Genomic DNA, 25,500 nt, shown 5'->3' on the forward strand with positions numbered 1-25,500 from the left:
CTGATTGTGTTAATTCTTAGTAGAAGCAATCTACTTACAAGTTTTCTTACGCTTCTGTTAAATTTAGAGATATTTCTGAAAATAATTTAAGTTTGATAGAGAGATCCCAGGAATGTAATAAGGATATAAGGTAAATTTTCATATTAAATACCTTTATTCTGTAATTCCTGGTGGTGGGGGAAAAAGTTACATGATTCCTTTTGCAACTTTTAAGCCATTGTTTTAGGTCTGTACACATCTTCTGTATATGAAGCATGGAATGTTCCAGCGTAGTCTTAATGAAACCATGCACAAGGGGAAGAATAAGAGAGGGCTCTAAAAAGAGTGAGAGGAGTGCTTGGATTCTTGTGGATGTCTCATCTTTGGGCCCTACTGTCCTCTACTCCAACAATTTCACTGTTGGCTTTTTCTGACATGCTTTCCTTACGCACTCTAAGCTGTGGCATAGTTCACCAGCTCTGGGGGAACCCAGGACAGGACTCTGCAACTTAAATGACTTTGCATTCATTGTGTTAAAAATAAATTGTGGTTAATGACAGATATAGCCTTTTCACTGAAAAGGCTTTGTGTAGAAATGTCATTTGCTGTGGCTGCCTGCAATTTTTTAAAGATAAAACCACATTTTTTAAATGAAGGGAGGAAATTTTTTTCACGTTTCATTCCTAAAGGACACAGTGATGGTGGCTTTAGGTATTATTCTTCTTGAGGGCCATGCCAATCTTTCCTTTCTCTCCTCATCATGAAAACCATTTGAGTGTCAGAGTGCATATTTAATGCCTCAAATGTAATTTACGCCTGACATAACAGTGTAGTTGTCCGATCACATCTTAGATGCATTTTAACAAAACAGCCCTTACAGCTGCATTGTCTGACCTTGTCATAAGCAATCCTTTCCTTTGTCTTCTTTATTTAAAGATTTTCCAGAACATTTATAATTCATTGGCATTTTGATGACCGAATTGTTCACCTGCTGGCAATGGTACCCCTGTAATTTGGAAGCACTGCAGATCTGATTACACTGTTAGTCATGAGATAATATCAAATTCATATCTCTATGATGTCTGCAAAATTAGTGGGTGAAAAAAATTAAGATCAAAAAAGATGACTAAGGTGCAACACCCTACCAAAATCAGTTTTAATGGTAGAGAGTGGCAGTAACTTCCATATTGTATTTCAGTGTGAAGTTGATTTATTAGCCAACATCCACCAGCATCTAACAGCATGATTGACAGGTGAGAGAAGCTTGCTAAAATTTTCAGTAATAAAGAGTATAAAAGCCTTTGGTATTTTAAGACTTTACATTTGCTTGGTTTTTTTTACTCATATCTCTACAAATCACTTTTGCTAGGAGACTTTGTCAAATAAAAGATTTAGTTTTCCGTACCAACATAAATGAGTTTAAATCCAATCAGTTTTTCATGTGGGTAAAGGACTAAATTAATGAAACCACTGACAAAATTTCAGTTTGATGCAAGGCATGTTGTGCTAGCATTTGTTTTAGTTTTTAAAGGATGTCTAACTTTTATTTTAATTACCGAAGAGTTCTATGTATAATATTGCAGTTGATTGACAGCAATGATATTTTTAAGACTGCCATAATTTTGGTTATGTCAGCAGACAACACACAAGTGAAATAGTTCATGGAATAACAACATCCTGCATAAAATGGAATAAATGTCAGACTGGCTTAAAATCACAGCTTCGAATAAATTGTAAACTAACTAGTTTATTTTCCATTCTGCATCTGCAGTGAGTTAAATGTATTCTGAGTAGATATTGGAAAGATGCATTTTTCTCTGTTAGGCACATTAAATTTTATGGTTTTACTGTAATTTGTTTCTTTCAGCCTGTGGAGAAACACTGCAGGAATCTACAGGCAACTTTTCTTCTCCTGGTTTTCCAAATGGTTATCCTTCCTACACACACTGCATATGGAGAATCTCTGTGACCCCAGGAGAGAAGGTATTTTAACATTCCTTTATCAAGACACAGATACTATTTTCAAAGCAAATATGGAAGTTCTTAGTGTGTTCAATAAGGTGTTTCTAAGATGAAACTGTAATAACATTAGTAAGGAAAGTGTCATGGTGGGTGTTCCCTGGAACTGGTTCTAGTGCATATAGTTTTACTTTCTGGGGATCAATTTTATGGGAAAAACAGTGGGAGGAAAAAATGGGCTTGGTGAGAGAGAGTTTGGAGAGAAATGTATCATCCTACTGAAACAAAACCTGTCCTTCTTGTATACACTTTAAAAATGTGCTAGCTAGATCTTATTTTAAATTATTGGCTCAAATATCAGGCTGTTTCAAAACAAAAAAGGATAGAGGGAGTGATAGAAAGCTTCAGCTGAGACAAAATATTCAGGAAAAAGGAAGTAAGTTTTCTTACATGAAGTAGTGGCTGATATCAAGCAGTCAAATACTAAGGACTAAAATACAGAATCCAAAGACTTGAAATATAGAATCTAACAGATTCAGTACTGGCAAGTTCAAATAGGAAGACCGAGCACTTGCCCCCAGATATTTCAGTCATTTGTCTCAGAAGTCTCCCACTATGTGTGAAGTAGACTTTTTTTTCTCCTGATTATATTACTTTATTCCATGTTTCTTTCAGGTCAGGGTCCTGGTAGACACCAGGAAATATATATTCTTGATGTTCCAATAGATCCTGAGGAGCTGTAAGGGCATTTTCTACTGTGGGGAATGAAAGCAAAGTCATTTGGAGAGTGTTTGCCCTCCTCTGGGCAAGAGCCAGTGACAGGAGGAAAACTAAACACTCTCTGCTGGGAGGAAAAGGGTGGCTCAGCGGGTTGTCAGGGAAAATAAATGAAGAGATGAATAAGAGAATGTTTGTGCAAAGGATGAAAATTACTCTAGATAGTAAATTTATGTCCCCATTACTTGTGTTGCGTTTTAGACATTACTGTGATAACAACAAAAATGGCTTAGGTTTTTTTCCCACCACTCCATTAAAAAATAATTTTTAAAAAGTGTGTTCATCAACAATTATTTGCTCTTGAAAAAAATAGTAATGTGTGAGTTAATGTTGATGTTTAAGTATTTATAGCATACTCCAATTTGGTCTAGGCCTATCTATAGACACCAGTGTAATATTAATATGTTTGTAATATAATAAAAAGTCTTATGTTTGTAACTACCACTGAAGCTGTATTATACTGGACAAAATATTAATGGGGGAAAGCCCCTGTGCTGAAGTCAGCAACGTGAGAGGACTGGCTCCTTTCCTAATTTACCTCCTGCCCCAAAAGTGGCAGAATAAGCAGAATTTTCTAGTTGACATTCTACATGACAAGTAATGTCCATAGGGCACTGTTATTTCCCCCAGCTCTCTAGTGTCCATATAGTTCAGCAAGAATAAAGTAAATTATATTTGTGCTAATGTCAAAAAGTCTGTTCTGTCCATGCTATTCCCATAGGACTTTCTTTAGATAAAGAACCCTACTTACAGCCATGAGGTCTAAATATTAGCTAATGCATATATCATGATACCTTGGACAAGCATTATACTTGATCCCAATTTTTCTCAGTAGACAGTGATAACACATTCATATAATGAAGGGAAAATTAAACATATTTTTTTCCTTTGCTGCTTTGGCCTTGATAAATCTCAGGAATATTGTGTGGAGATTAGAGTATATGTGAGTGCATCGTGTCATGTTCTCAAAGGTCAGTGAGCACTTTAGTCACCTAAAAATAAACTGAAAAGGCTTTGCCTAGCTCTCTTTTATTTACTTATTGAGATTTAGCATTCTGCTGTATAAGCAGAACTTATGTGGACTACTTCTATCCATGCTTCTTTCTGCAAATAAGGACTCTTCTGATATTTGATGACAAGAAATTTAATGAAGGCTGGGACTGCAGTCTCATGCACTAGTTGTAGAATTCCCTTTTCTATCATGAATTGCCAAACCAATGTAAAAGATGTGTGTTCCTATTAGTAAAACAAGGTAGTCCATTCACTTTTTGCTTTTGAGACCTAAGACTGCATGGTAAACTGTAGCTGTCAAAGCTGTACTAGGTGTACCTGTACACAGAAAAGTCTCAGAGGGAGGATGGTGTTATTGCTGTATGCCCCCAGCCAGGGTGAATCCTGCCTTCTGGTGTGTAGAAATTTTATTGACATAGGGAGAGTTGCAACTGTGACAGTGTTTTATTTGAGTCTGCCTTTTTGAATAGGTTATTCTACTTTTCAATTTTCCTTAATGTTTTATGTGAGACTTAAAATAGGCCAGAAAATCCTTGATTGATATGGGTAAAAAACGCCACCTGCAGAAACCTTGGTTCATATTACAGGTTGTATATTTTGTGCTTTTTTATCTCAGGCAGTAGGAGGTATGATACATTCTCTTGGAAGCTGCAACTGAATCTGCTGTGTAATCAATAATTCTTTAATTGTGCTGACAAATACCCATTGATTGTTTTTCCTGGGAAGCCTCTCAGCCGTTCTGTCCCCTTGAACAAGCTCTACCTTGTCTGTAGCTCTGTTTAATACTTTGCAGAATAGCAAATCAGAATCTTAAATATATTTAAACTTGTTTGGTTCATGACCAGAAATCATGCTGTGACAGATTGGGGGTTCTGCCTATGTACAGCTAATGAATTCTGGTCAGTGTTAAGAAACTGCTGTATCATCAAATACCTTGGCATGACAGAGTGAGAAAAGGCTGTGAAGGTTATTTCATGTAGTTTCAAAAGCAGGGGCCATTGAGGAGGCTCATTAAATTTTAACCATTTCCATTTAGACAGCATCATTTTGAGACATTGACATGATCACAGCTAAGTGAAACCATTTGCCAACTCTATCATGGCAACTAAGGCTTGGAAAAAGGTGAGTTTCCAAACACAGAACAGAGAAGAAATGCAATGTTTCAGCTGTGTCATGGAAAAAGGAAAACTTGTGGCTAAACTTGTGAGACCTCCAGGCTCTGAGGAGCTGAAGCAATGAAAGAGGTATAGGTTGTGGCTTCTGTAGCCTGCTTCCAGCAGAGCCAGCTGGATTAGTTCAAGCAGCTGTCTGCATCTCATCAGGGCAAAGAAAAAGGGCTTCCCCTTGTGAACCCCTTTGACTGCACAGATGAGGGGGTAAAGCTGGCATGGCTGGAAAAGGATGAGACTGATGAGGGCAGCAGGATTTTCAAGCAGTATGGCTAAATGCAGAGTTATCTACTTACGTTTTGAGGAAAAAAAGAAGGTAGGAGTTTAGAGGGAATCTGAACTGCAAAGTGGACGATTTGAGGAGAACAAAACTTTTGTAGCTGGTGTAGTCTCGTTATTTGAAGGAAGAGTAGAAGGAGAAAAATTCTGCCATGGAGAGAGAATTGCTATGTGAATGAGAGAATGATCTCTCTGCCATCCTCTGAAGTAGATTCAATAGGATTTGGAAATGTATTAAAAAACTGAAGCAGAGTAAAGCATATGAATGTTTCTATTTTTAGCCAGCTCTTCATATTTCTCATGGTAAATAGGTGGTTTTGGAATTCTGTTAATATTTGTGCATTTATATCTTCACCTTCCTGAAGGACTGCCCAAATAGTTAAGGCAAAATGTCCCTCAGGTTAAATATCCATGAAAGAGTGCATGAAACAGAGAAGTTTGAGATGGAACTAAACCATCTTATCTGACTGTCTGTGGTTCATTTTTCCAGTTATGGTGTTAAATTTTTTTTCCTAGTAACTGGACTAGGGGTAAATTCCTCTCCTTTCAATTGACACTCACAGCTGCTCCATAGGCTGCCATGGAAATGTATTTTTGCAGTGTGAGGTATCTGCTACTGTGAAGCAATCTGTGTTTGTTTTATAAAGGGAAGTTTCAATTGTGAATTTCTAGAATCAAAGCTAAGATAATACCAATTCTATGCTCAAATGTGAATAGAGAAGAATTTCAGTTAGCTCATATTTATTTATGTGCACTGCGGAACTGATTCTGAAGAAGATTAATTGTTTTTCTAAATACACCTAAATCCAATAAAAAGGTATTATTGAAAATGATTTTATAATACAAAATGTGAATAACTTTTAATCTGCTCTTTTGGAGTTATCCCTGTAATTGCAGGACGGGATGCTAAGACTATTCCAATCAGTCAGGGTTTAAACTGTAGCTATTGTGTCAATGTCTGATCAGGACAAATCCTATTCCTGTGTTAAAAGTGTAAGTTTATGGCAGTTTAGAATTAATGCTTCTAAAACAGGGGTAATGTAATTTAATATAAGGGTAGTCCTTGTAGTGAGTATAGAAAATATGCCTGTTTACAGATATTCTCAATAACACTTGAAGTCCAAGTTCAAAAGTTCCAGGAATGTGCAGAACTCAGATTTCTGTATAAAAAGCTTTATTAAAGTTTTATTAAGAATCATTAAGGGATACCATTAATGGTATACCATTTCCTATTAGTGAAATTGTTTTCAGAATTATTGTCCAACATTGTCAACATTTATGTGTCAGAGAGTAAAATATCTTGTCAAAACAGCAGTAGGAGAAGCAGAAACCAAAATAAAACAATGATTTTTATTTTTTTTTATTTGCAGCTGATTATAGTCATTGCTTATTATAGTCAAAATGTAATGGAAGAGGAATTGGCAGTGGATTATCAAGTAGCATACTTAAAATTATATTACTCTAATTAGCATTCTCAAGTTTTTATTTCTCTGTACAAAACTCCCTGTGAGCAATTGAATGTGAGTAGTTTGTCGTAAATCTGCTCAAATATATAAGATTAAGTAAAATAAACTTTTCATGTTCCTGGGAAACCTTTACTTAGCCAAAGAAATAATTGAGGAGAGGATAATTAAATGTCTAAATGGTTGGCATCCCATTACAGGTGACCACTCTGGCTTCAGTTCTTCAGAATTTTGTTGGGATTGTTTTTCTTTTTTTTACCACACACAATTTATTTAGACCTTCTCATCTGATTGCAGATCGTTTTAAACTTTACCACCATGGACCTTTACAAGAGCAGTCTCTGTTGGTACGACTATATTGAAGTAAGAGATGGCTACTGGAGAAAATCCTCTCTGCTTGGTATGCAACTGTTAAACGCTGCACCGTCTGCTGCACCTCACTCGTTGGGCTCAGTGGACCTGATGCTGAACCCACAACAAACCTCTTGGGTTTTAGGTGTCCAGAACGTGTCTAAACTTAGGGATGGGGAAAAAGCCCCTCTTAATGGCCTTGACTTCAAGCCTTCCTTTCACTGCAGCTTGCCATTATCCAGCTGCAAGTGTGGAAAGATGCCAACTACAAAATGTGCAAGATTTTGCTTCACTTATGGATATTGAATTATGAAGCTGCCATAGGTTTTTTGCAGAGAAATAGGGAAGTAGTTTACAGATAACTCTGCAGAGCATGTGATGGGAAATTCATAGCTCACATGATGAGAATATGCACCTGCTGTAGAATTGTTCTTACAAGCTCTGCGCCTGTTCTTTTAAGATTATGTGTAGATTGCTTCTTTAAGATTATGAGTAGATTGCTTTTATTTGTTCTTTGGGTGTCCTTCCTTGCTCTTGCAGAGACGAGACACAAAGTAATAATGAACTAATTTTGAGTTGCAACTGAAATGTAAAAGGTGCAGTCATCCTACTTTAATTCAGGACGTTGGTGGGAAGATTTCACCCCCCATAATGCTAGTGCCCAGATACGGAGGACAGCTCTCTAACAGGAATGTCTGTTTTCTTGACCTTGAACAGAAAATAAAGAACAGTTAAGACTAGACAGTAACTGTCCTCTTCTCCTGTTCCCTACCAACTAGAAAAACAGAAATTTTGCCTACCTATGCAAAATTTAAGAGGGTTATATAGAATAGGTAATTTAGATGTTACTTTTTAAATCTCTTTGGCCCTTAGGTGCAATGAGCTGTATTACTGTGATGTACATTGTGTTGCTTTCTTAAGATTAGTACTGACTTTCCCCTTTCAAAACTCATGTGTTTGTATGTATAGAAACAATTTCTAACAATAATTTTTTTTGTTAATTCCCCTAAGGTTTTAGACTTGTGAGTCTGACTGCAGTGAAGTGTTCTGAAAGCTTTATAATAAAATCTTTGTGTGTTAGGTCCTGATCTGCAGAAACACATGTGCTTGACCATAAGCGTATGAATAGTTCCACTGAGCTGGTTTTGCTACTTCTGCTTATAATGTTAAACACTTGTATAAATGTTTGCAGCATTTGGCTTCAGAGGCGGCAGAAAATGCAGTTACTGGTTGCATGTTTTTAGGCAGGTTTTGTGGTGACAAACTGCCAGAAGTCCTCACATCCACCGACAGCAGGATGTGGATTGAGTTCCGCAGCAGCAGCAACTGGGTTGGGAAAGGTTTTGCGGCAATTTATGAAGGTAAGCCTCTTATAGCATTAAAATGGAATTGATTATGGAAGAAAAATATTAACCTTTTGGTATTCATCATCCTCCACCATAATTAATATATGAAATTAGTATTTCATCACTAAGAGACAGTAGGTGCTAAGTTACTAGACAGGGCATTCTGAAACTCCTCCTGTGATCAGATTTCTGCTGAGCTCATTTTCAGGGAAATCACTGGTGATAATCATAAACATTTTTTACCGGTCTTTAATTAACTAAATATGCATGTTCTTGTGCTTAGTGTTTGTGAAGATTTCTGTGTGTACTTTCTGTTTATCCTTCAGAAAAATCTGTCTCATATTTTCCACATACTCTGGGAATAGTTAACAAAGGCACCCGTGCACTTTGGGTATATTAGCAAGTCAACGTTCACCTGTTTAAAATAGGACCTGTATTTTTTGTGAAAATACTTTTTATTCCTATTAACTGTTTCATCAAACTGCATGAATGCTTGGAGTGAAAAACTGTAGATTAAAATGCATAGATCATTATAAAATGAGAGATTTTGCTTTCATTTGTCTCTTTCTAAAGGTTAATAAATATTAATGAAGAATATTTATGAACTATATTTCAAGGGTGAATAAAAATTTAATTATTTTGACTTTTTAAATATATTCTGTAGAATGTATAGATTCAGATTATCCATGATTACACATTCATCCTCAACACTGTAGACAGGTTTAGAGCTATCAGAAATGCTAAATTATATTTGCTAACTGAAATACATATAATGGCTTAAATCAATTAATCAATTGTGTTTTCAATAATTTATCCTTGATAGATTTAAGTGCTTTCCAGAACAATTTTATTATTAGTTTTGGGAATGAGAGCATATGATGTCTGTTGGGGCATGAGGACATTACAGAAAATGTCATTACTGACAGTAAATTGTTATGCTTTTATCAGCTATTTGTGGAGGTGAAATTCACAAAAATGAAGGCCAGATCCAGTCTCCCAATTATCCTGACGACTACAGACCAATGAAGGAATGTGTGTGGAAAATAACAGTGTCAGAAAACTACAATGTAGGATTAACCTTTCAAGCATTCGAGGTAAAGCCTTTTATCTAATCTCAGACAAGCATCTAGTGGCTGACTGTTAAATTTATGGGAACATTTATTAAACCTGTGAATTAATTTAAGAATTCTCTATGAAAAATTAACTCCAGAATCCATGATAGTTTCTCTTCCCCAGAAATTTTCACAATTAAAGGTTTTTTATGTTATCACTAATTTTTGAATTAGAATGTTTAAATTACTGAGGATATTCACATTTTACCAAGTACATAATCCAACTCAGAAGGACTACTTCAGTATTCTGTTAATTAACCAGGACTTTTTATCTTTGCTAAATCTTATTGTCAAAAATGGGTATGTTTCTGGAGGAAAAAAAAACACTGTTTTTTGGCTTCTGCTTTGAAAAGGAAAAAACCCTAAAACTAATATTCAGATCACAAACCTATATTCAGTGAGGAAAAAAAAAATAAATTATTTTATATTACAGTGAGTCATCATACTTGTATCATATCAAGCTGTGTATAACATTGCTAAACAGTGGTAAACTAACACATAAAAAAGAAAAAGTAGTATTTCATATGTCTGTTTTATTCCTACATGACACACCAACTTGAACTTTGTAGATACATTTAGTAGCATACTTTGACTTGATTTGTTTTATTTGACTATGCTTCAGCAGTGTTTGGCAAGAAGAACACTTTTTAAAAATCTAAATTTTTTTGCTTTATGTTGTGCATAGATATAAATACAGGTATAGTAAACATAGCTATAATTTCCAACCTGATGCTTTAGTCTTGCAGACAGACTTTGGTGTTACAGCACATTTTTGTTATGACTGGTAGAAAGATTAGAGTGCGAGACAATATGGTAATGAGACTTTATCAGCAATTATGAATGTAAAGTATAGGAGTTTTAATAATTTTGTAGCTTCTACTTCATTTTCCATTTTTTTAAATTTTAAACTCTGAGTTAATGTCAGTTCTAGTGCAGACAAGATCAGCTTTCCCTGATCTTCTGAGTCTGCATGACCTGGCTCAAGATTACTTACCGTAGTATGTTAGTCTCTTTATTTAATTCCTGTTGAAAATTAACATTTTGAGTACCTTATATGTAATTTATTGACTAGATATGGAGTTTTCTAGTCTGCCATTGGTGCTCAGCATTTTTTAATGCGATGACAAGGGAAATGGCCCTATTCCTCTGCAAAAGAGGCTTGCTGCAATATCTGGTTGGGATGCAGTTGATCAGTAATGGTTCATTATGGCTTGAACTCAGTTCAATATCACTGCTGGGAGAATCAAACTTCCATCTCTCCTTATCTTTCAGGACCTATTCCTAATCACCAAGTTAGGGACTATTTACAAGTGTGAAGATGGCATGCTTGTGCCTCACCATAAAGGAAATAACTAGAAGCAAAGGACCAGCAAACAGCAGAACATTTTTGTAGACAGGTGATTAAGGCCTTAGGAAGTCCAGTTTTTTCTCCAGACTGTTTAGTATTATGGCACTCTCTAGAGGTGAAACATGTGGACTAACACCTCATAAGAAGAAAGAGGAAATTGAGCAGAAATATAGTCAGGGGACAGTCTCAAGCTGAGGCTTATACTTCATGTGTTTTGAAAAGAAAAAAAATTAAAATTTCCAACAGTAGGGGCTTGAAATACTTTTCCAGGGAGAGTCTGAGCTGTAATTCCAGAGTGGCAAGATGCCCTTGAGCACCAAATGAGGCAGCCCAGACAGGCACAAGGCTGTTATATCTGTCTTTGTGGCATCTCTTTCTGGCTCATCCACTGAGCTCCCTGCTGAGGATGGGAGTTGCTTTGGGAGCTGCTCTGGAGTTTCTGGACATTCACCACTGTGTTTGATTTCCATTTCTGCTCCCAGCTCTTGAAGGTAGGTGTTCTGGTTTTTGATACCGAGTCCCTCTCTGGACTGAATCCTTGGTGCACTGCCCAGTAAAACAAAAAGCTGTTTAAAAATCACAGTTCTTGGTGCCAGCTGAGACAGAAGAAAGTAAATGTCAGGCCAGAGAGTTATTGCAGTGTGTTTGTGAGAAAATTACTTCTCTGTCTTCTGAAAGGTACAGTTAAGTAAGAGGAATTCTCATTATCCCTATGTAATACTAGAAAAAAATAATGGTATAAATAACCTTCATTCTGAAATGGAAGCACTGGGGAAACTGAGAATTTCAACTGTATCAATGAGTCATCTTGTTTTGCCTGCTGTGGGCAACACATTTTCCACTGAGTGCAGTATTACACTTTCTTATTTGGCTGCTATAATTTCCACTGTCTGTGTCAGAGTAGAAATGTTGGGACTGGTAACTCCATCTTTTTCATTTTTAGTCACCTTCATAATACCGTTCTTTGAAAATTAGCAGGGTTTTTTTGTTAGTTTATTTGGGGTTTTTATTTAAGAACTCTTTTTGGCATGCAGTCTCACCAGCTAACACAATCCAGAGGGTTTGTAGAGCACATTCATATTAATCTTTCTCATTTGGGTGACCTTGCTAAACTCTGTGTAGATAGCAATCATTTAAATTATTTTTACATAAATCAGGGAATAAAATTTATCTGATCTTCTGATTTCACTAGGCATATTTACCATCTTGTATGACTGAAGTCTACAATCTGAGGCAGATATGTTTACCTGTATTGCAGTTTGACTTTATAAACAAAAAAAAGAACAATGACAAAAAATAATGTAAAGATTTTTACTGCAGTAGAATTTCTCCCATATTTGTGCTTCATATCCTTTTTTCTCCATTTTTTGTTTGTTCAGTTTTAGGGGATTTTTTTGATTGTTTGCTTTGATTTTGATTTTTATGTTTATTTTTTCTTGTTGGAGGAGTGCTATAATACAAAGGTACTCTGGAGTGTGTATTTGTTTGTTTTTATGTGGGTTTTTGTTTGGGTTTTTTTGGTTTGGTTAGTTGTTGTTTTCTAAATTTGAAACTACCTATGTGGTGGTTTTTTTGAGAAGGGATGTAGAGAAAGTCTCTGGCTTGCCATTTCTCTAGGTGATTTCATAGTGTTTTCTTGCTCTTATGTGCTTGCTTTAGTAATTTTTCTGTCATTTTCTCAACTTAGTTCTCTGATGCCATTCAAATTTGTGGTTTCCTCCAAGGTTTTCAGGAGCTGAGGTTATCTTTCAGTTTCCTATAGGAAATGCATTTTTCTATAAAGAATTTTTAGTTATGGGGTTTTGTTTTTTTTTAATTTGCTAGCATTCTGTGTATTTCTTCTCATCAACATGTAATATCATGTGAATATCCTGTGAAATTTTAGTGCTCCAGTAAACAAGATTTATGGGATCAGTCCAGTTACAACCAAATTCACCAGGGGTTCTGTCATTAACTGGAAGAGACTTTCCTCAAGGAACAAAGTAGGAAGAATAACAAAGATATACAGAAAAGATAGGAAGAAGCAGGAGGATCAAGAGACTATTGCAGGTGTAATAGATCTTTCTATGGTGGTGTTCCCAGATGATAGTACCGCAAAATCTTAAAACTTGAGGTACGGATAAAAACCCCAAATTTTATAATATTTTCTTTCATTGATAAGCAATTTCTCAAAACCACAATACTTACCCGTTAGGTTATAAATAGGTGTAACCCTTTAATCCCTTAATATTGATAATACTGGCATCATTTGCACTAGTAGTAAACTAAATATAATGAATATGGTAGAACAACCACCTTTCGAATGGGTTTTTCTGAAACTCAATAGCGCTTTGCAAGTTGGTTGATTCTTATTGGCTTAGAAAGTTTAGAAACTTCGTAACAAAATGTATTTTTAGCTGTTCTCTTCTGCCCAAAATAAAGTGATCCTCAGAAAAGAAATTACTAATTTGCCTCAATAGAAATTTATAGAATGATATAGAATAATAGAAATGGCAAGTGTAACTCACAGCAACACTGGACTGATGGATAATCATAATTCCCATGTTGCCCATAAGAAATGAAAACATGGAAGAAAAATTACGTCAATTAAATATCTTGAGTGCTGAAATGACCACACGTGTGGGGAAAATGCACAATTCCTTCATTGATATTAGTGAGCTTTGGACCAATTCATTCTCGATTTTTACTGAGATAACAAGGCAGACTTTATTTCAAATTGGAATATGATGTAATGAGTTTATGATATAGATTAATGAAAATTTGGAATTGGTATTGTCAAAAACTTACCGGTGCTCATGTACCACATTAGTTGCATACAATTGCCGCTAAAATCAGGAATTGGTGGTTGCATCCCAAATCTTCCTGGCTTTCATCGCTCATTCCCAAACTCTGTCCCAAAGCAATTCCTGAGCAAACGTCTAGGAGATTACAGTAAATAGCAATATGGTTCATGATAGAGGAGTGGGTGGGAGAAAAATATGCATGTAAATGCCTGAAGAATTGGAAAGTTGGAAAGATAGAGAAATATTGTGTGTGAGTGACATATTTTGATGCCACTAAAATGACATAAAATCAGACAGTTCCTTCCCCCCAAATTTTCACTCTTACATAAAAAATCTTTGTGTGCTAAGTGAAAGCTCCTTAGTCTGTGGTGATTCCTGAGCTTTGTGTTGGTCATGATGCACAAGTTGAGCAGAGAACCAGTGGATTCTTCTACTTACTATGAAGTTTAGGTGCAAGAAAAACTCACTCTGGAAATCAAATGTAGATTTTTCTGGGCTTAGTTTAGACTTCTTCATTGATTTAACAGAATGTGGATGTGCTGAATTAGATTTGGGACTTTCTCCAGTCCTTCTACCTCCCTGACTGTGATCCTGTCATCCACTCCATCCCTAAACTTGCCCCTCCCAATTCAGCCAGTTCATTGAACAAGAGTGTTCTTATAGGAATTATTTTTGAATGCTTGGATCTAGTTAATCCTTTTATAAATAAGATTGAGTGATGTGAAGTATTCCAGCAGTAAAAAGACCCAGCTCAAGAGGGTTTTTAATTCTGTTGAGAAAGATACACTCTCGGTATCTATACTGCATCTTAAATTATCTAGCTTCTGGACAAGGTCATATTTAGGCTGCTGCTCCATTCCCCTGTGGAGCAATCCCTGTTCCGATTGACTCTGCAAACAGTATTATGTAAAGAGCACAGGGCTCACTGCTCAAGTAGACGTACACACATACCCACTCATGTATTGGTCTGTGTTTGAGCGTCATCCAGAAGAAAGTTTAAGTGGAAAGGGAAATTTTCACTTATTCTGGTTTCAGTAGGTTTCTCCATCAGTATGGCAAAGATTCAGTCAATGACCCAGAGAATAAAAAGCGGACACCTGAAATCAGGAATTGTGCAAGAGAAACTAGACACATCTGCCACAGAAAACTGAGTTTCTTTTTGTCCTATGTTTTGTTGACTACTGATCATTAGATCAGTAATTTAAGAGCTGATAATTTTAGATATGTGTTTGGATCTACTTCTTCCTAAGCATCAAATTCCTTACGCACTACAATTTTTTACCTTTATCCTTCAATATCAGTGAACAGTGACAAGTGCAAAATTTTACTCTGTCTGGAGGATAAAGGGAGATTCTAAAAACCTTATCATGTTGATCAGAATTGAGCTTTTTAATATTGCTAAAACAGTGAATATTTCTGACCTGTTTAGTTGCTGAGCCATTAATCTTCTTTAGTTGAGTGTACATGAGAAAAGAGAACTTGACTTGAGGTGAGAGTAGAAGTTTGACAGAACACTTGGAAGCTTAGAGGTGAGAATATCTTTCTTAGTTACATTTTTTTCCCAGTTAGACTGTTGTGTCCTTAGTAACATTTCAATTTTTTTTTTTTTTGTGTAGAAGACAAGTGTAGTTAAAATCCATTCAGTGATGCTCATTCATCTTCCTTATACTTGAACCCTAAACAGAGACTTCAACCTTAATTTTGAAACATTTAAATTCTGTTTATTATCTGACTGATATTTGATTTTTATGGTCAAGTTCAGGTAGGTCACTTTGAAAATTATGTTTTACAGATTGAAAGACATGACAACTGTGCATATGACTACTTGGAAATTCGAGATGGAACAAATGAAAACAGTCCTTTAATTGGTCACTTTTGTGGCTACGACAAACCAGAAGACATTAGATCTACCTCTAATACACTGTGGATGAAGTTTGTTTCTGATGGAACTGTTAACAAAGCAGGATTTGCAGCTAACTTTTTTAAAGGTAAGTTTTATAACTTATTTTAGTTTAAAATGGTTTTGGTAATAAGTTTTAATAATAAAACTTATTTAACTCACATTTTGGGAGTTGTGAGCAGCTGTGGACTAGAAAAATTATGAAAGGATGTTAGAAATATTTATCAATCTTTTCTTACTAATAGACTGCATTTTCTCTAGAATATTTTTCCCTGGGCATACAATTTATTCAAAACAAAACAGTGGAGGTTTTTGAATCTCCTAGTAAAATATGTCCAAAGAATGAAGGGACATACTCAGCACAACTTTCTCCTGTCTTGAAGTTCAGTTAATCAACTTAATTCTGAAGCATATCTGATTTTGTAAAAAAGTGGCACTTTTTATACATTGTGTTATCAAATATAAACAGTATAATTGCGAATGGCTTTTTTTCCTGTTTTTTTGTTTACTTTGTCTAAACCTTGTCAGCTTTTTTCTAATCTATTTTCTGGATTGGTCTCCTTTATCAATTTATTACTTTCTGTAAGCAGGGAAAAAACCCAAAAAAACAGATCATACTGAGCAATAACCTCGTAGTCTTCCTTCAGCTATGGGTGTTTTTTGGGGAGAGGAGGGTGTCATACAACTGCAGCTATGCCTGAAGCGTTTGATGCATGGAAAGTTTGTAATTTGCACATGGTGCTGCTGGTGGCACAGTCAAGAACACTGGCAGTGGTGTGGCCATGGTGATGCTTGAAATACAGGTCATGCCACCAGGAAAACCTTTTTGCTCTTTTGAAAACGAGCCATGGCTTTTCTAATCCTAGCTGATAGTTTTCATTGTAGACAATTATAACTCTGAGGGCTATAGGCATGAGAGTAGGAGTTCTGATTTTTTTTTTTCCTGGGAAATTACTTGTCCTGGTGTAAGAAAACACTATTCCAGCATCTGAGGAATATTTCAGTAATGACTCTCATGGGTACATTTCAGAGCTAGTGGAGAGAACACACAATTCCTTTCCCTCCCCCAGCCCTGATTCATCTTGTTCCTTTTAATATCAGTAGAATAAAAACCTAGGATTTGAGGATTCTGTTAATCTGTTTTTGAGTATGAATTCAGGATAATGTACAGATTGATTCTGAGGGAGATAAAGTGCCCTTCAAGTGACCCTACTGTGGATTTTCAATCTTTCCTTCAATACTTTGTACAATCTTTAGATTATGGCTGCCTGAATTACTGTATGCTGCACACAAAGTGCTTATAAATTAGTTCTGCAGCTGTCAGTAGGTATTGTAAAAAAAAGAAAGAAACCCAAACACCCACACCCCACAAAGGACAAATTTTTATTTTCTCCATTACAGGTCACCTTAGCATTTGAAAATCCTCTAGCCAGCAACCACAGTGTTTTATGTAGTGCATCTTATAATGGCATGCTTACAGGTATCTGGGTTAATATTGATCCAGCAGTTACAGCTGAGGAAGGTAATTATTTAACACATTTTTGCATTCTTCCCTGTCTTGGCAGAGGAAGATGAATGTGCCAAACCTGACAATGGTGGCTGTGAGCAGCGCTGTGTAAATACCCTGGGCAGCTACCAGTGCGCCTGCGATCCTGGCTATGAACTTGGTCCTGACAAGAAGAGTTGTGAAGGTACAATGTTGCTGTCTTATGGGCTCTTAAAGCTCTCAGAGTGCCATTGCCTGAATGAAATGTGACACGTTTCTTAGGCTCTGTCTGAGCACCATGAAATCCATGGAACCCAACCCAGAAAAACAGTGCTGTCTTTTTAGTAATGATACCAGAGCCAAGTTTGTCCCATATCAACAATTTCATTTTTCCGATCTTGCTCTTAGCCAATCAGGAATGGTTCAAAGTAGGACTTCTTATCACTTCTTATACTATTCATACTCACCAAAGTAAAGTTTCTCAAGCAGACAGTTACCAGTAGAGTAATATGCTACTTTCTCAGAATCAGTGTTTAATGATCCCTTTGACCACCTCTGACTGGGATGTGCCTGGGAAGCTGGCAGGTCTAGAAGGGCAAGGTCCTCTATTTTAGCTCAAAGCTCAGAGGAATCCTTCCCACTCCTAGTCACATTGTGAATTTTTCTTACTTAGGGTGAGCAAAGCGTGTTCAAATTATCATTTGGAGAAAAAAGAAAGAGATAAGTGGAAGTCTGTGTAAACATAGGATTGAACTGAGATAAGATTTTGCATTCTCTGCATATTTCATATCAAAGGAGAGAACCATAAGCTCTTGATCATTGCACACCAATTATTGTTTGATTTTTACTCATAGACACCAATAAATCAAAGGATGGCACAAATTTATTCTTAGATAATCTGTTTGACTAGGGAATGGATTTTGAAAATTGGAGTCCTTGAAGTCCTGGTTTTCTTCTGATGCAATTCATTGGTCTTTTTTTCCAATTTCCTGGCTTTAATTCATTATTTTTCACAATTTGGGGTAGTTTTGTCTAGTTTCTTTGAAATTCTTTCTTGTTATTTTGCTTTTGGATATGTGGGGTTGGTTTTGGTTTTTTGTTTGTTTTATGTTTATGTGAGCTGGTGAAAGTCCTAGGTTAAAAGCATGTTTGGTTGTGGCTCACATCAACCTGGTTGAGGTTTTTTTGATTGTTTTTCCTCCCTCCCCCACCTTTAGTAATGAGAACACTGGAAATATAATTTTTTTAGATGTCTCCATATTAGGCAGACAATAAGAAAATAAGTTTAATCTAAGGGGGGGCCATGAAGACAGAGGTTTCATCTTTGGATCATTAGCCCAAATTTATGTAAGGAATTGAGTTTAGTCTGCTTGCTGACTCAAGTCAGAATATTAGAGTAGATTACTTCAGAATACTCTTCTCTTTGCCTCTGAAAAACAGAAAAGAGATACTTTCCTGGCACCCAAACAGTGAAGCAACTCTGTCAAAAGAAGTCACTCTAAGCACTGCAGTGCAGTGTAGAGCAAAAGCCCTGAGCAGTCTCTAAAAGTGTGTATGTGTTTGTTCCTGCTGAGGTGGCACTCACTGTATGTAGATAATTCTTGGGACTGCTGAATCAAAATTACTGTGCAGTCACTGTGAACCTTATTTCCTCATTATAGTTTGGGCCTTTGAGGGGTGAGCTAGCTGTATTAATTCACACATGAGCAGAAGCCTCTGGGTCAGAAAATTTGCCCTATACTTCGCTTCGGTGTTGACATGCACAGAAATTTGCTTTATGGTCTTCTAATCCAAGTCTCCACCAATGGCAGCATATTAGGAAGCATTAAGATTTTCTTTTTCCACTATTTCCACATTTCCTGCCCTTGCCTCAAGGATCAGTGGAACAATGATCAAATGCAGAGACTGAAATCTCTGACCCAGACTGGATCATTTGAGGGGGCAGCTTGTGTCATCTGGATACAGTCTCAAAACCTATGTCTGGTCCTTTTTTGATACAAAAAAAACTTTTTTGAATTGTGACCCAGGGTCTTAGTCCACCCATTCCCATCAGATTACTTTAATGTGTATACCAAGAAGTGTGCTGTGTGGAAAACTAGGGACCAGGAGAAACACTGGTGTGTGTCTGACAAAATGAGCCTTGACACAGTGGCAGGTGAATTCTCCTGGCTGTGTTAGATGGAGTAGATGCGGTATGTGAGATCATCAGCTAGACTGGAATAGCCAGGTTTTAAAGCATCCAGTGTTAGCAGAGAGCAGTTCAGAAGAGCTACCCCCTTCAGCTCTTTGGAAAGAGATTTGTGGATGATTTCCAGTGCTGTCACAGAGCTGTAATGGTATCAATGTAGCAGAGTGTGATGGAGAGCTTCTCTAAATCCCATTACTTTCCTTAAAAAAAAAAAAAGAAATTGCACAGATGGAAAAGATTAATCAGTTTATCCTTTGCTAGTTGAACTGCATTCAAGAACATAGTACAGTATTTTTTCTGTTTTATGGAGGTGATTATTTGGCTTACATTTGTAAATAAGAGGTATTTTCTCTTTTAATTGAACATCCATGCTTCAGCAAAAGTAATTGTGACCGATGTGTACATGACTGCTCTTCTAAAGAAGTGACCCTACCTGGTAGGTTATGGGAGGTACATACAGCCAGATGAGCTGAGACAGGTAGGGCTGATTCCACATCAACAACCACGGAGAGAAGCACATCTTATGTATCCCTCTGTCAGAAGAGGGGTGGTCAAGGTCTTGGGGAGGGCGGTGAGGTCAGAGGACTTGCATGGGAAAGGCTGGGAGAGAATAACCAGAGTCTCTGGAGGGAAGGGAAAAGAATGAATATGATAACGTCTTGTGTAGTCCTGACACTTATCTCTGCCCGCAAACCTGCAAGCTGTTCAAGATAGAGGCTGTCTCTTTCTCTTTGTTTGCACCAAGCGTGATAAAGCAAGGCTCTGATTAGTCTGTCTGGGCATTGCAGCATATAAGTAGTGAGTAATGACTGATTCTCCTCAGTGTGTTTCTGTTTATAGTAAAACACACTGTCAGTCAAGAAATTATGTTCTCTTTTATTTTACAGCTGCTTGTGGAGGACTCCTGACAAAGCTAAATGGGACTATAACCACACCAGGGTGGCCAAAAGAGTACCCTCCAAACAAAAACTGTGTGTGGCAGGTGGTTGCCCCAACACAATACCGAATTTCGATGAAGTTTGAGTTTTTTGAGTTAGAAGGGAATGAAGTAAGTAACCGTGAACAAAGAGCTGCACAATCTGTTACACGCTAAATGGTTTCACAAGTTTTTGAGAATAGATATTGTCTTATGAAACCCTTGCTGACCTTTCATATGCTGACAATAAGCATGGATATTCTTGTTTTCGTTTTGGGACCGTTTCTGGATTCTTTCAAAACAAACATGGAAAGAATAGCTCTCTTTTACATATCATCTAAATGTATATGTATTACAACAAATTTTAAAAAATGTTCTCTGCTGAGTCTCAGCTGACTTTTTTTATCAACAAAATAAAACAGAGCAAATGGGGATGAAGCGTATTGGAAAGAATTCAAGAAAATCTGGAGAAACCAAATCATCTTTACAGACTGACTACAAAGAATACACATAAGCTGTGGTTAGTGATGGAGTGAGGGAGCATTTAAATCACAAGTATCTCACTGGGGGAATGTTTTGAACTGAGCAGGACCAGAAATAAGGCCCAATAGAACAGCAGAGTTTTTGAGCTGGGCAGCCCCCAGAGGCATGGGGGATCTTCTGCACAGCTAGGAGTAGGAACAGGGCAGAGCCCTCCATGTGCTGAAGGATGCTCTTTACGGCTTTAAACAAAGTGGTGGGGGTTGCAATGCTTTTTGGATGAGAAGCAGTAAAATGTGGGTTTCAACATCCTTTTCAGTTTTTGTTCTGCTTCGTAGGCAGTTCTCTGTCATATCATTGAATTCCCTCACCACACTCCAGCCATAACATGCTGTAAACACTGAGTTTATGTGCACATTCTTTACAGGGCATTAAGAACACAAATCCCAGGATGTTATTTCTGACTAAATAAATTTGCAGCAGTGTGGTTAGTTTAAAGATGGCCCACCTTTTGGGCAGAGGTATTTGAAGGGACAAAACCTGGAGTTTAATTTATAACTAAGAACCAAACCAGCTATGGTTTCTCCAAAATACCTCAATATTATTCTCAGAGGCAGCAATGTGAGATTTTTTTCCTCTGTAATTTTTTGGAGTGGATTCTCCAGTCCATGAAATTCCAGTTTTCAGTGATATGTACATTACATTCATGTCCTGTAATCATTATTACTAAAACTGCAAGAGATGTAATAAAAGCTTAAAAGTCCAAAAGAATTAAAATTTAATTACCATTTGAACAAGTAATAAAAACCTTTTTCTTGCACTTTATTGGTACATGAGCAAGATCTGCAAGGAAAACACCTGGCATGGAATGAAGTTAAGTAACTTTTCTAAGGTCATAAAAGATGTGTAACATAAGCAGAAAGAAAAATTCTAAGTGTGTTTCAACAATTAAAGCCACTGGCAATGGTGTGGCCATGGTGACACCTGAAATTGAAGTTTGATCATCTCATGTATTACTTAATCTTGGCTCCATACTGTTAAATAGTGGTACTAAGGATAGATGCCTCTGAAAATCAGAAGAAACATATCTGGAAAATTCTAATATATTGTCTGAGTGCAGATATAAAATGTATAAATTTATCAAGTACTCAATTTTTTTAAAAAATTTGTTATAGGTGCTCTATTTAGACCATATATCTTAGACTATTACAATTTTAATATTTTACATTCACATTGTGCAGTTTACCTTACAAATTTTTTTCAGTGGAATGTACTATAGAGGAAGTTAGACCTATCTGAAACTACATTTGATTTCTGATCTAAAGCTATGCAACCATAAAAACTCAACACTATTATATTGCTGCAATTGGTTGGATTTATCAGTGTAGTGAGCTATATTTGAAAATCACATGCATTATTATAAATATGTCTTCCAATTAATCTAGATCAGCATTTGGTAGTAACTCAAGTTTTATGCATCTTTGTATTCTTTCTACTGTACAGAAAGAGTTTCAACTGAATTAGCCACTTTTCTACTCTGCCACATGTGAAAATTCTTCCAGTAACAATAAAATTTTAATCTGCATCTTCAATATATTATATTAAAACCAACTGGAAATTATGACAATTTTTCACAGACAGAGAGAACAACAAAGGCTGAAACATTCTTTTTCATTGTTCCCTTCCAGCTCCCCTGACACTTTTTTTTACTAGAAATTGCAATTTTTCAAATACAATTTGGATTTAATAACCAATATAAGCTCTGTATGAATCCTCCTGGCCAATGTTCTCTCTTAAGCTATTAATTGCAGACAACTGGGACATTTTTGATTAAATGATTGATAGTTGAGCCTAAGAAGCTTAGAAGTTTTTGGGTGGATGGCTTTAAGTTGACCAAGGGATTATGCATTGAAGGTATTACCATGAGAAGTAGGCCTTGCATAAGGGGTTTTTATTACATTATATCACTTTATTTTTAACCTTTTAATGAAAATGGCTTGCATCCTGTTCCAAATTATTAGCTATGCTACTGTCGATGAAAGTTGCATGGTTTTAATAGTGGAAAGTTATATATTTGAAAATAAATGAATATATCTTAAATATATAATGATGAAAATTTACCTTGTAATTTTCTAAGTGAAAATTAATATTTAAAAAAATCTTAGAAATGCAAGCAGTAGAAGGTTTGTAGGTTTGAGGGATGTGGTTTATAGCATGCAGATAAGTATCATTTTTAGGATGAATGTTTCTGAATTTTAGTTTACTGTCAATGGAATTGTAGGTAAAAGTAAATTTACTTTTTACATTAAGCAGAAATGCTTCTAAGCATCTCTAATTTAGATATTAAACACAGGCCAGCATCTATAAAAATGTAAGTTTGAACATAATTCATATTATAGCTATGTGTTAATGACCTTAAAATATTCTTACCTAAAATCAACAAATGCAAGAATTTACAAATGCTTTCAGAATCAGGAGACAGTGAAGAAGGGTATTGTTCATTTATTATTCAGCAGCAATATATATACCAACCAGAATTCTGATATTTGTGAACAGCTTCATGCTTTCATTTTGGTTAGCCAAATATTTTTTCTTTCTTCCTTTTCTCAGGTTTGCAAGTACGATTATGTGGAGATTCGCAGTGGCCTTTCTTCTGATTCCAAACTCCACGGTAAATTCTGCGGTACAGAAGTGCCTGAAGTTATCACCTCTCAGTACAACAACATGCGAATTGAGTTCCGATCTGACAACACTGTCTCAAAAAAAGGCTTCAAGGCACACTTCTTCTCAGGTATAGAAAAATACCTTTGTATATCTCTAAGTGCCTCTGGGCATCCGCTGACAAGGTGGAGCAGCCATAATTTTGGAATGAGTGGCTTCTTTGCTGATGGTTTTCCTGGTAGCTTTGAATTAGTTTTATTTACATAAACATAAACCTCTCCTGTCTTAAAATACCATTCCAAATTGTAATGTCTGTGGAATATATATTTCACATATCTATATATACTTAAATAACAGCAGAAGCAAGTAAACTTTGTGAGATACAGAGGACAAATGAAAATTTACTATATTTCTATATTTTTATAAGATTTCTTTTATCCTAAGTTTTGTTGCTATTTTCTTCAAATCCCAGTTGTAAAGTGATACGAATTGCACACTGTGTACGCTTGTATTTTTTCTACTCAAGTCTCTTAATATATTCCATTTGTTGGGAAATTACCACTTTGTGGTACAACATTTGTTTAACATTACGGGTACAGCTGTGCCAAACTTTGCACTTCTTAATGTTTTGCAGAAGAGCAGGGTTTAAGATCTTGATCTTGCAAAAAAACCTGTGTCTTTTTATTTATGAGTGTAATTTTACTGAGGGACATCAGAGCGGTGGAAGTTTATATCATACAGGACTTATACTGTTGGATAAAGTTACACGTGAGTGAAGCTTAAGATGTGAGGCAATATTTGCTTAACAGTGGCCTCTGCAATTACCCACTGAGAGTGGAATATAGAAATCTAGCTCTGGCTGGAGACCTCTCCGTGTTTGTAGGGAAAGTTTGTTTTGTGTTTTTTCTGTGTGTTTACACACACACACACACACACACAAGGATCTTACCTTGTGTAAAACAACACAAAACACCAGTCCCATCTGTCCACCTCCCTAAACCAGACGTTAAACAGAAGAATCTGGGAGTTGGATTGTGCCCCAGATTTTTGATAGCCGTGAAAAATCTGAATCTGGAGAATCCTGATTACACTTAGCATGTAGTAAAATATATGACCATTATTAGCATTTGCTTACTCAAAATATTTTATCAACACTGAAATGAAATGGTATTTCATTGCTTACTGTTAATAGCTAATAACTATGACTAATAAGAATCTGTATAATGTGTAAGGGATGTAGTTTGGAAAGTGAAAAATTATCTGCCAAAGGAAACAGTTTAGACTTCCAGTATTTTCTTATTATGACTACTTTGATATTTTTATTAAGCAACCATGAAAGATGAAAAAAGGTGTTTTGTCTCATATAAGGACATAACAAACATTTGATCTCTTTTAAGTATATCTCTCTGGTCATAATCTTCCAAAGATCCATCTTTACCCATAGTAACACTTTTTACTTTTAAATTTGTGATTTACATTAGCAAGAAGCATTCAAGGTTTACTCATTATTTAATGAGTAAATACATACGTGCACACAACAGAGCTTTCTCCTAGAAGCAGACCACTAGTCATTTTATGTAGGTCTAGTTGTGCCAGCAGGAATTGTCACATACTTGAGCTTTTTACAGGAACAAATATTGACATGTTCAAGTTGTAAAAACTGCAAATAAAGTTTATTAAATCTTTTTAAAATCTTACAGATATTTCATATAAGATGGCAATGATAGCGTAGTAATTTATATAAGCTCTGTGGTTCAGAATTTGTGTTTTCTGGACATTCTGGTCATTTATACATCCATAGTCAGTTAAATTTTGGTTTCAAACAAATACATGTATTTATATATTTTGCTTAAATGACTTTTTTTAAATGAGTGGGTTCCACCAATGCTGTATCTTGGGGAATGACTAGACTTAAAGGTCATGGATTACAAAGCATCGGGTTGTAATTCTTCAGAACTAATATTTCCCTTATATACTTCAGTTCTGAATGAAATGTTCTTATCTTTCCTTCACAAGGTAGTTGACAAAAGAAATGTTTAAGTGATGTCATTGATCACAAATGAAATTCTTTAGTCAGGGATAGTTTTGAACTAATGTGCTTTTAATTAATAGAAATGTATGCTATGTCCTAGATATAGTATATATTTAATCCCTTGCCAAAAAAAAAAAATAAATTGTTTGATATAAAAGTCTTTGAATCTGTAAGTGTATAAATTTACTGAGTGCTTCATAATTCCTTCCTGCCAGCATTTTATATGAGTTCAAATATCTGAATATGAGTATTTAATTTTA

At 35.9% G+C, this 25,500-nt stretch overlaps 1 protein-coding gene across 2 annotated transcripts in view; it reads left to right on the forward strand.

Moving 5' to 3' along the window:
• Positions 1-25,500, forward strand: part of TLL1 (tolloid like 1) — a 128,219-nt gene that overhangs the window by 82,930 nt on the left and 19,789 nt on the right. For both annotated transcript variants that reach the window (XM_058839014.1, XM_058839015.1), the window contains 8 exons: positions 1,847-1,962; positions 6,935-7,037; positions 8,233-8,349; positions 9,283-9,428; positions 15,370-15,565; positions 17,043-17,168; positions 20,039-20,199; positions 23,158-23,338. In XM_058839014.1, coding sequence (XP_058694997.1) covers positions 1,847-1,962; positions 6,935-7,037; positions 8,233-8,349; positions 9,283-9,428; positions 15,370-15,565; positions 17,043-17,168; positions 20,039-20,199; positions 23,158-23,338 — 1,146 coding nt within the window. The remainder of the gene's footprint in view (positions 1-1,846; positions 1,963-6,934; positions 7,038-8,232; positions 8,350-9,282; positions 9,429-15,369; positions 15,566-17,042; positions 17,169-20,038; positions 20,200-23,157; positions 23,339-25,500) is intronic.

Source organism: Poecile atricapillus, chromosome 4 (assembly GCF_030490865.1).
Source record: "Poecile atricapillus isolate bPoeAtr1 chromosome 4, bPoeAtr1.hap1, whole genome shotgun sequence".
Taxonomy (NCBI): domain Eukaryota; kingdom Metazoa; phylum Chordata; class Aves; order Passeriformes; family Paridae; genus Poecile; species Poecile atricapillus.